The sequence below is a fragment of the Daphnia pulicaria genome, chromosome 1 (assembly GCF_021234035.1).
Source record: "Daphnia pulicaria isolate SC F1-1A chromosome 1, SC_F0-13Bv2, whole genome shotgun sequence".
Taxonomy (NCBI): domain Eukaryota; kingdom Metazoa; phylum Arthropoda; class Branchiopoda; order Diplostraca; family Daphniidae; genus Daphnia; species Daphnia pulicaria.
In genome coordinates this window covers 31,608,580-31,618,919 of record NC_060913.1, presented here as the reverse complement: position 1 = coordinate 31,618,919, position 10,340 = coordinate 31,608,580, and the positions used below count along the sequence as shown (strand labels likewise).

The window sequence follows — 10,340 nt, the reverse complement described above, 5'->3', positions numbered from 1 at the left end:
CTGTTTGAAAGCGGGAAGTTATGTTCAAACTGAATAGGAAAATGGCCATCTATCGTACAGTACTAAAAGCTATTGTTTTTTGTCACGAAAATCTTTAATCCATCTATCACGTAATCACGTTCAGAATCACGAATTTGATAAAACACAAACATACGAATTTGAAAAAGATATAAAATAATAATAACAGCATAATTTAAACGTATGGTGTATTTGAATACAGCAAAAATTATTTAGAATTGAGAGCCATTTCATTAGAACTTTAAGTCTTTGATAGCTTGAGGTAGATCTGGAAGTTTAATATCTTTTATCTGCTGAGGAATGTTGGGTAAATTAGGAAGATTCACATTCTTGAGGCTAATAAGCCCTGCTTCTGATTTTTCTAGTTTATTTTGATCCTCTATCCGACTTAAAATTTCAGACATGTTGGTCTCCAAAACCATTCCTCCCATGACTAACTCATTCAAGATGTAATGAACCTAGAAGATATCAAAATAGTAGAAAATAAAATGAAAAGTGAAAGAATAAATAAATGTACCTTATCCACATGGAATATCAAATCCAGTTCACAAACATTTTCAAAGCAGCGATCCAAGGTTTCAACAAATACCTGAATGAGATCTAGTATACCTAACTCAGATTCAGAGGAATCAACACAGAACACAAAATATAAAGTAGCATAATGGCGATAGATCAATTTATAGTCAGATCCTCCTATCAAACTGAAATTCAGAATTAAAAACTATTTTTATAACAAATTATAACTAAGCATACCTTCCACCTTCAAGGAAATTACAGACATTATCATCGCGCTTACTAACAAGCTGAAAAGTTTCACGAACAATCTGCTGTTGCATGTCTTCATTCTGTCACAACTTCACTTGTTAGTTTCAATAGTATAAAGCGCCTAAACGTTTTCAACTTACAAAATATTGGTAGAATTTGGATAAACGAGGTTTTCCATGATTGTTAAACACGAGTATAGCTTTGATCATTTCCGAAGAATTAGATTTCAAGAATGAAACAAGTACCAGCACACACAATCTGTCAAGACAGACGAAACAAATAACGACAATTAGACATCTTGTGGTCAGATTTAGAACTTTGATTCCCAAATTTTAAATAAATAAATGGTTAGGAAGAAATGTCAATGTCATAATCATAATCATGATAAAATATTTTATTGGATTGTCAGACATTACTCGCACTCGCAGGTTAATTTTCATACATTAACTTTATCCTTAACTGATGGCATAACCACCGCGTGTCACTTGTCTGTTTCACAATAAGACGTCATATTAGCATTGCAGCACAGACATGTCCTAACGCGTCTGCGGTTTAAGATATACCCCTTACAGACTTGCCATGTTAAGGCTTATTTGCGCAGATAAACTTGATATTTAATATACAGTTAAACAAGGACTCAGAATGGCCTTGACAATGCAACTTGTATTCACTCTTTACATATGAATGGTATCTTAGATGAAGTACAATAAGGTGCAGCCAGGCCAAACTGCATATTTCTTCAATGTTGTTTCCTGCGGAAAGAGCAGCCTGAATAGAAAGTAATTTGATTGGTATTGCAATTAAAATAAATAAATTCTGTTTACATTCTACAATGCTACTTTCAGGAGAGACATCAAGATTATTATTATGTTGAATCATTTACCTTCAGTCAACCTGGCTCGTCCACCAGTTGGTTGACACAACACTGCTGAGCAGCCAGCACACACCACAACAGTCTGTGCATGGGAGAAAACCGTGGTGATCTTGTAACAGCCTAGGAACAAAGAAATGTATCACAACAAACATCATATATTGGTGTTTGAGCCATGTCTATAAAAAATATAAAATTAGACTGCTCCAGCTCACTTTGTGATTAACCCACTACAAATTAATCAGTTCCCTTTACAATAAGTAATGCCTATTGAATTCATTTGTGCGAATTTCTCAAAACTGTTATGTCATTTTATCCATTCAGTTCTGCCAAGAATTTCCAAATAATGTTGCACTTTTTTTCTTCCAACTAATTCATATGAGAAAAAGCTGGACTATCATATGTGCATTCAAACAATCCCCGATCAGGTGTAGTTGCCTGGCAAAATTGATTTCATGAAATTTTAAGATATCAGATTATAATTACCAGGGCACTTGACATCCATGAAATAACTGTTGGGATGTTGAACCAAACGCTTCAGCTTGTGCCGCCTGCGCTCCTCTTCCGGAGTAGGATGCAACAAATCACGTGCGAGCTGAAAATAAAAATTAACTCAATTAAGAGACGAAAAATCATGTTTTTCTGTACACAGGAAGACATTTTTTTCAATATAAAGATGGCCGCCATAGGGCCTCATGCGAGGGCACATGGCCCAATAAGAAGTAATACACGAGATCGACAAAGAAAATTTAAGAAGACTTATTGCAAGTACAAAACTTATTAGCTATTAGGTGAAAACAATTCGAGGATATCGTCAAACAACACAGAAAATATTTAAATTAAAGGGACTCACGGGCATCTTGTAAGGGAGCTCTCAGCCGGCTAAACACGTTTACGAAAAGAAGTGAAATTGTCTATTTCACTACGCTTGGCAATGGCTACACAAGGATGCTGGAGTGCCAGATGTCAGATAATCAATGCAAAACCTAAATTATTTTGGTTCTAGGAATGTGATAAATAATTACTTTACTGGCTAATTATATTTCTACTAATTAATATCGTAAAATGAACTTATTTTATTTTGCGATTGTATTTCAGTTAAATTTGTAAAAAAAATTTCAATGCAAAAAGTGCCACCTGGCGTCAAATTTTTCAGTCTATTAAAAGCAACTTTAAAAAATAGCGCGTAGTGTTTTCTTTTATCGAAACAACTTTTATCGCAAGCACAAACGCAAATCTATCAATATCAGCACTCAAGAATCAAGAATGATTGAACTAATCGGAGTTTAAGACAAAAAGTGAAAAGTCTTAACGTCTTTAAATAGTAAACATCTTTTTTTTTTTAATTGAACCCTAGCTGATTATGGAATTTTCGGAATTGACTTCATTCAACACACCTTATAAATACTTTTGTTGCTTACAATGAAAGGTAAGTTAATTTTTAAAAGCATTTATTTGAACAAAAACGACAAGCAATAGGACAAAAGTGACAATTCACTGATTATACAGCGAAAAGATTTAAGTGATAATTCCGTTTCCACCAGTCAGTAATTTTGTCCTTTCCTCGCGTAATCGCAGCTGAGCTCTAAACTTTAAGCATGCCTCTCCCACTTCTTCGATTTGATTTTGCAGCAACATGTTCTGTTCCTATAAATTAAAAACAAAATCATTGAAAAATTTACTATACTAGGAGACACAAATCTACACTACAGCTACACCTACCTCTAATTGACGGTTTTCACGCAGCACTTCAGCTAAAAGCTGTTCTTGTTCTTCTTCACCTATATCAAGACCTTCATCATCTTCAGAGCTGTCACTCCATGATCTGAAACAAAAATCAAGCATTCTAATCTTATTACAATTGACATAGAATTGACTTTAATTACGTTGTATTTTCTGCTAGAATTTCCTGTAGTCTTTCCACAGACTTGCGCTCCTTCTCGATGGCTTCAGCGAGCTTTTCGATAATCTTTTCTCGTTCATGATTTTCAATCATGAGGAGCAGCTCCAGTTCTTGTTCAGTCGTTAACGGTGTTTCAAATTTTGCAGCCTTCCACACGCCATTTTTATCGGATAGATTTGATTCCGTCGGAAGACCACTAATTTCAATGACTGTAACATGATTAGAAACTTCTGTTGGTTCTACGGGCGAGGGCTCTTCTGGAATGCTATCAGAATCTTGTTCGTGAACGTCGACATGAAGCGTCTGACATTTCTGTGAATCCTGTTCCTGCTCAACAATGTCCTTTTCGTTGCAAGATTCAGGATCAGCAGTTCCAGATTCAGCCAACTGAGCGGCCTCTTCGGCAGATATCTTTGTAGGAAGAGCCAGCTCCAGTCGTAACTCAACGTCGTGCCCGCTTGATCCTGCATCTTGCAAATCCTGTGGTTTTCCAGCTCCTGTAGGCGCATTCTGGGACGCAGTAGGGGCAGAAGTAACAGTAGTCGGTGCTTGGTGTTTTAATTGTCTTTTGAGTTGCGTAACGATTCGTTGTGCCTGAGTAGCAAGTAAAATTATTTTAAATTCAGTTATCATCAAGACGGGAGAGCAGTCTTACTTCCCAAAGCTGTTCCTCACGGTGTTTCGCCACAGAACCGACACTCATCTCGCCATGGATCTGTGCCAACAGGGATTCTTGTTTCTTCAGCTCAGTTGCCATAGCCTCCAAGTCATCGGGTAAACTAACCCCAACGCCCGATAGAGGTGGGATGTACCTAAAATTGACAAGTGTAAAATTTCAAACTAAGGCTTTAAAAACCAAGCGGATGATCCGCCCACTTCCTTTGTGAGCTGCATCCTATCTACAGACCACACAATAAATAAGAGAAAGGCTACAAATTTAACACACGATAGTTCTTATAGAAACTTTAAGTCAATCGGTTGAATTACTTTATTATCTGAGTGCCTGCAAAAAGTGACCGACTATATGCGAAAAGGCACCCCAAGACACGGTGAGTCAAGTTCAGCGTTGGGCACAGAACGATGCTAAGATTTTGCACGTTCATCTTATTAAATCGCTCCTAGAAACAGCAAATATCAAGATTGACGTCAAACGACAAAAAATAAATATTGCTTTCTTTATGATCTGTCTACCTTTTCTATAACGTGTTCCATGAGCACCATCAACCAGGATAACAAAGTTTTATTGTATACTGGCAATTGCCGGATTAGACCGCTAAAAGTCTCTTCTTGCAGTTGACTATCTTTAATGGAAGAGGCATCTTCAAATTTAGACAAAAGTTCATTAGTCAAAATATTATCGGGCAGTTCCCTAGAAACAGAATCCACAGTGTTACTGCATATGAAATAAAGGGGAATATTTTTCATTATGTACCGTAAATACTGCTTCAAAAGACTTGCTATAATTGGAGGATCGACGTCTTTTAACAAAACATTTTCTCTGTTGTTGTACGCACGTCGCATTTCAACTACACGGGTCTTGAGGCCGGAACTACGGAAAATTCCTTCTTGCTGCAACCCTAGATCGAATATGAAACCAAGTTTTATTTTTATTTTTTGGGAGTTAATTGGATAGGTAATGCGATGTTAGACCTCCCTACTCTATCCCCCAGCTCACCCCGGATAGTGGCCACCCCGAGATAATGTCCCCCCAGATATGAGTCCCCCCTTGATTGTATCCCCCCCTAAGATGTCCCCCCCATGAAATGTGGAGGGGTGGTTACTATCGTGTGGAAGTCACGATAGTAGCCCCCCCCCCCCATAGTTCGTTCACGCAAAGGGGGGGACAGAATCCGAGCCGTAAAGGACACTAGCCCCCCCCCCCCCCCAAAAAAAAAAAATCGTCTTGTGATTTGTGTTCCACGGCCTAGCCTGCTATAAATAATCATTCGGCGACTTCCCGTTTTTAACTGTGCCTGCTGCCCCACCTCTACTCCATCACACGCTCTGGACTGTACAAGAAAATTTAAAGTGATAATTAAACGGAAATGTTTCCCAAATCGCCTAGCTAGTTTTTCATCGATATTTCAGCTGTTTGTTTACAATTGTTCCATGTAAGGAAAAGTAAAATCTTCACCTTCACAGAACAATTTCAAAGTAGCGAAGAAGAGTGGCAAGTCAATTCCAAGAGTAAGATTGCGAAATATCGATGAAAAACTAGGCGATTTGGGAAAAATTTCCGTTTAATTATCACTTTAACTTTTCTTGTACAGTCCAGAGCGTGTGATGGAGTAGAGGTGGGGCAGCAGGCACAGTTAAAAACGGGAAGTCGCCGAATGATTATTTATAGCAGGCTAGGCCGTGGAACACAAATCACAAGACGATTTTTTTTTTTTTGGGGGGGGGGGCTAGTGTCCTTTACGGCTCGGATTCTGTCCCCCCCTTTGCGTGAACGAACTATGGGGGGGGGGGCTACTATCGTGACTTCCACACGATAGTAACCACCCCTCCACATTTCATGGGGGGGGACATCTTAGGGGGGGATACAATCAAGGGGGGACTCATATCTGGGGGGACATTATCTCGGGGTGGCCACTATCCGGGGTGAGCTGGGGGATAGAGTAGGGAGGTCTAACATCGACATGCCAATTGGATACAATTATTTACCGTGCTCTTCGATATAGTCGATACAACAACGAACTACAACAGGTAAATCTATACCATCATGACAACGACTTCTTTGAACGGCTAGCTCTAAAGGCACGCCAAAAACAGGCAAATCATCTGTAAAAAAAATGTTCATATTAGAATTGTAACTGAAAATAACAATAATAAAAAATAAAATATATTACCTTCAAGGGAAGTGTGAGGCTTGATTTTCTTAATCTTGTCTTTGATTTTCAGTTTGTTTTTTATATCTTTGCCTTTTGCATCCTTTTCTTTATCCTTCACCTTAGTTTCTTTCTCTTTGACTTTTGTCTCTTTTTCTTTTTCTTTCTCTTTTTCTTTTTTTTCTTTCTTCTTGTCAGATTTGTCTTGTTTGCTGGTTTCATCTCTTAATTCTTTTGGAGAAACGTCACTTTCCTTGGACAATTTTCGATCTTTGTCCTTTTTCTTTTCTTTCTCATCCTCTTTGCTCTTCTTTTCTTTTCGACTGGAAAACTTGAACGAACGTTTTTTCCCTTTGAAGGGACTCTTCACTTCCATTTCTGATTCTTCTGGTGAACTTTCTCCATCCAAAGCTGCGTAACCTTTATCTTTATCCTTTTTCTTGTCTTTTTCTTTGTCTTCTTTATCTTTCTTTTTGGCTCCAAGTTTACCTTCCTTGAATTTACCAGGTTTCTCTTCAAAATCACCTGTTGAACACATTACACAACAATCAGGGGCAAGTTCTAACGAAATGATTGACCACCAAAAACCAAGACAAGAAAGAGCAGGAAGGAGAGATTAAGTCATGCAGGTTTTTCTTTTAAATGTTTTCCTTGTTCATGCAAATAAGTGTAGGAAAAAAATATAAAAGCATATGTTTAGCCTGCATTCAGCTACTCACGGTCACTATCTCCACTCTCCTTACTTGAATCACCTTCCCCTGTAACTGTTTCCAATGTGTACAAACCAGAAGTATCTGCACCCAAATTGATCTCCATAGCTGAGTTAAAATAATTAACCAAACCTCAACCAATTTTTCACAAATATACTGCCTGCACCGATATGAATGTCAGTTACTTTCACGCGATTGCAAATAATAAGACAGCATCACATAATCATCATAATCAAAATACAATATCCCTTTTTCAAGTACCAAAATATTAAGCACACACGACGAAGCTGCTTTAAGGTACTGCTGTGTAAAAAAGCAAACAATATTTACGTAGTTTATTATTTACTTTCTGTCACTTTGAAGACGATTTTGACTTGGTATTCTATTACGTATCGTTATGCTGAACCAATCGATATTTACCATAGGTTGCGATACAAAAAAAAAACCGCTTCCTTTTAACTTACCGTCGTCATCGTAGTAGTCGTTTGTTCCACACATGAATGTTAAATAAATGTTATAGAAATGAAGTAAACTGAAAACTTCTAACTTTCTAAGTAACTTATAGAAATTTACTTTTCCAACTAAACAACCAAGTTTTGCACAATATCGGGTTTCGGGCTGTTCGTCTCATAAAATTTTCATGACACGTTGGTCACGTTCTTGAATCTCGTGACATTAGAGATTACAACCAATAAATTGAAAACTTTAAATTTTAAGAAGGAATTTGGTGGGTGTATTCATTTCAAATTCAAACTCTGTTTGAGTGGCTATAAAATTACAATTAGGACAAAAATCTTATCATTAAAAACACTAAAACCATAAAATTGAGCGTTAAAAGACACAAATTTGATTCATTTGGCAGGGAACTGTCAAAGATTCTCGTCTAATTGATATATTATCGTGGTTGAGAGTTAAAAACCAAGTAATTTGAGTGAATCAAGAATTCGCATAATAAAAGCGTCGTCTTAAGTAAGTCATCGGAAATTGGACATGGCGTCAAGAGCAGACCTAGGCTCATTTCTACGGCCAGCTGTTCCTTTCTTTTTGTTCGGGTCAGTCTGAAAACAATTCCACAGTCGCAGGGTTTCATCAGCTCCGGCGCTCATTACAGCCGTCTCGCCAGGTGACATGGCCAGATGAAGGATACGCTCATCATGGCCGGTCAATTCTGCAACCTATTACAAAAGAGGATCGTCAGAGGAGTGAGCCATAAAAGAAAATCAAAACAAAAACTACACACCTTGGCCTTGGTAGGATATTTCCAGATTTGCAAAGTGTGATTTGGGAATCCATGAGCTGAAATAATTTCCTGGTATTCCGTATTCCAAAAGATGCCAGAAACTTGACTTTTCGTGTCAATGGTGTCAACACATTCACCGACGTTCATGTTCCAGAGCTTGATAGAGCGATCGTTGCTGCCACCGCCAGTAGCCAGTAGCCTGTTTTGCCACGGACACCACGCCATTCCTTTAACGGCAGCTTGGTGTTGACTGCAGAGGAAAAATTTAACAAATTTTGATAAGAATTAAACTTAAAATACGAACTTAACATACTTGAACACATGAACAGGAGTGTTTCTAGTGGTTTGACCAGTTGTTCCCTCCCAGATATGGACGAGGTTGTCGTTTCCACCGCTAGCGAGATATCTGTGGTCTCCAGACCATTTTAGTGAACATACCTTTCGATATTAAATTAAGATTTAGAAAATTAAAACAAACGATTGAAACTGATGTACCTCTTGAGTGTGTCCTTCCAGAGATGCAACTAAATGCTGTGGAATTCGTACGTCGTGGTGGAAAATAAGACCACTTCGTGAACCGCTCGACAGGACGTGTTCGTTCCACGCTAGGACGCCAATACGTGCAGCGTGACCAGCCATTGTACGCAATCTTCTTTGTTGTTGGATGTCCCATAATTCGACACTGCCGGTGTTGAGGCCGATCGCCAGGTAGCTTCCGTCTTGGGTAAACTGTACTGAGGATATGTAGTTATCTTCACCTTCACACTCCATCAGTTCTTGGATATCCCCTGAAGCGGCGTTCCAAAGATAGACTTGTTTGTCTAATGCGACGCTAATAAAATTAGTTTGGGACCAATCCAAAAGATTCAGATCTATATAGAAAGAAAAAAAAATGCATGAATAATAAAAAAACTGTGAGAAAGAATACTATGAAAACTTACAATAATCGTTCATCATTGCTGGTGCGTCAAGAACGCGGTCAGCAGTGTTAGGAATGAACCGGTTGGAAGGCTTCTTTTGTGCAGATGCAGTGGCAGAGTAAAGAGCCTGTAAATAACCATAGAAGTAAGTAATGGTCAGCTGTAACATGAATTGCTGAAAATACCTTCTGATGATTGATGTAGGCCTCCTGAGGCTTTGGAATTTGAACGGTTTGGTAAGAAAGAACACGATCACCAGAAGATTCTTCTGAAGTCATTTTGTGATGAGCAGCCTCAAAGTCAGTGGTGCTTCTGGAGGGCACCATTCGGTCACCAAGTATGTTCTGAGCTTTCCGGCAAGCACCACCACCTACAGCAGGGCTCTTCCAACTGTTGGGCTTCCCTAATGTGGGTCCTTGAGTCATTTTGGGTGTCTTGTTGTTGCTGAAAGAAGTTTCTGTTCTTTTGGGGGTTTTCGCCAACACACTTTGAGAGTTTGTGGAACAGTTCAAACTATATTTGAAAAAAACAAACCAAGATTTGTCAGTAAAATATGCAACACACAAAGGCAAACAAAGAAAAGACAGGTGGAACACATTACCATAGACTACAAGGTCTATGACATTACCTCATATTGATGCTGCCATTACACAGAGATTTGCCTAATTTGGCTGATTGGTCATGTTTGGCTGAAGAATGGTGATTCTCTTTCTTGTTGGACATCAAATTTACTTCACTTAAATTCATCGTGATTGCTCGTAATCTGTTTTCAATTGAGAACTGAGCCACTGAAAGAAGGCGTGCAAAAGTCAGTTAGAAACAATCGATCTTTGTTCTACAATCTTATCATTAAATAGTGTCGGTAGATAAACTGTTAAGACAATCACTCTTTTACTACAAAGAAATAAAAAGTTATACTTACTAGTCAGGTATGTATATCATAGAGTAACTGGAAAGTGCATGGACAAATGCTAGTCGTAAATGGAGGTCCAAACGGTTGTTAAGCTCGACGAGAAATCTAAAATCTTAAAGGGACAAATTTTCAAACTGGACAGGGTCGGCGTTGCCAATTCGGACGTAAAGAG

The 10,340-nt window shown here is 38.3% G+C and overlaps 4 protein-coding genes across 6 annotated transcripts; all 4 read right to left on the bottom strand.

Moving 5' to 3' along the window:
• Positions 1-192: 192 nt before the first annotated feature.
• Positions 193-1,041, bottom strand: LOC124342099 (AP-3 complex subunit sigma-2-like). Its single transcript, XM_046795072.1, has 4 exons — positions 924-1,041; positions 772-863; positions 536-719; positions 193-476 (listed from the first exon to the last, which is right to left on the bottom strand). The coding sequence occupies exons 1-4, from the start codon at positions 990-992 to the stop codon at positions 252-254; spliced, it is 570 nt and encodes a 189-aa protein (XP_046651028.1). The 5' UTR covers positions 993-1,041; the 3' UTR covers positions 193-251.
• A 387-nt stretch (positions 1,042-1,428) lies between these two features.
• On the bottom strand, positions 1,429-2,640 carry LOC124342190 (40S ribosomal protein S27). Its single transcript, XM_046795156.1, has 4 exons — positions 2,508-2,640; positions 2,141-2,249; positions 1,667-1,777; positions 1,429-1,551 (listed from the first exon to the last, which is right to left on the bottom strand). Exons 1-4 carry the CDS (start codon positions 2,511-2,513, stop codon positions 1,523-1,525), a joined length of 255 nt encoding a protein of 84 aa, XP_046651112.1. The 5' UTR covers positions 2,514-2,640; the 3' UTR covers positions 1,429-1,522.
• Positions 2,641-3,092: 452 nt separating this feature from the next.
• On the bottom strand, positions 3,093-7,659 carry LOC124341003 (ralA-binding protein 1-like). 3 transcript variants are annotated; one of them, XM_046793887.1, is made up of 10 exons: positions 7,560-7,659; positions 6,407-6,910; positions 6,222-6,338; positions 4,990-5,134; positions 4,749-4,926; positions 4,545-4,675; positions 4,213-4,369; positions 3,541-4,151; positions 3,377-3,479; positions 3,093-3,301 (listed from the first exon to the last, which is right to left on the bottom strand). In XM_046793887.1, exons 1-10 carry the CDS (start codon positions 7,591-7,593, stop codon positions 3,173-3,175), a joined length of 2,109 nt encoding a protein of 702 aa, XP_046649843.1. In that variant the 5' UTR covers positions 7,594-7,659; the 3' UTR covers positions 3,093-3,172. The 3 variants fall into 3 exon arrangements, with proteins under 3 accessions (XP_046649843.1, XP_046649834.1, XP_046649851.1); XM_046793878.1 differs by lacking the exon at positions 7,560-7,659 and adding an exon at positions 7,105-7,487; XM_046793895.1 differs by lacking the exon at positions 7,560-7,659 and adding an exon at positions 7,357-7,487.
• Positions 7,660-7,805: 146 nt separating this feature from the next.
• On the bottom strand, positions 7,806-10,312 carry LOC124341295 (cell division cycle protein 20 homolog). Its single transcript, XM_046794346.1, has 8 exons — positions 10,178-10,312; positions 9,884-10,043; positions 9,441-9,768; positions 9,277-9,382; positions 8,831-9,207; positions 8,649-8,773; positions 8,336-8,585; positions 7,806-8,270 (listed from the first exon to the last, which is right to left on the bottom strand). Coding segments are annotated over exons 1-8 (1,548 nt in total). The 5' UTR covers positions 10,179-10,312; the 3' UTR covers positions 7,806-8,069.
• Between the last annotated feature and the right edge of the window lie 28 nt (positions 10,313-10,340).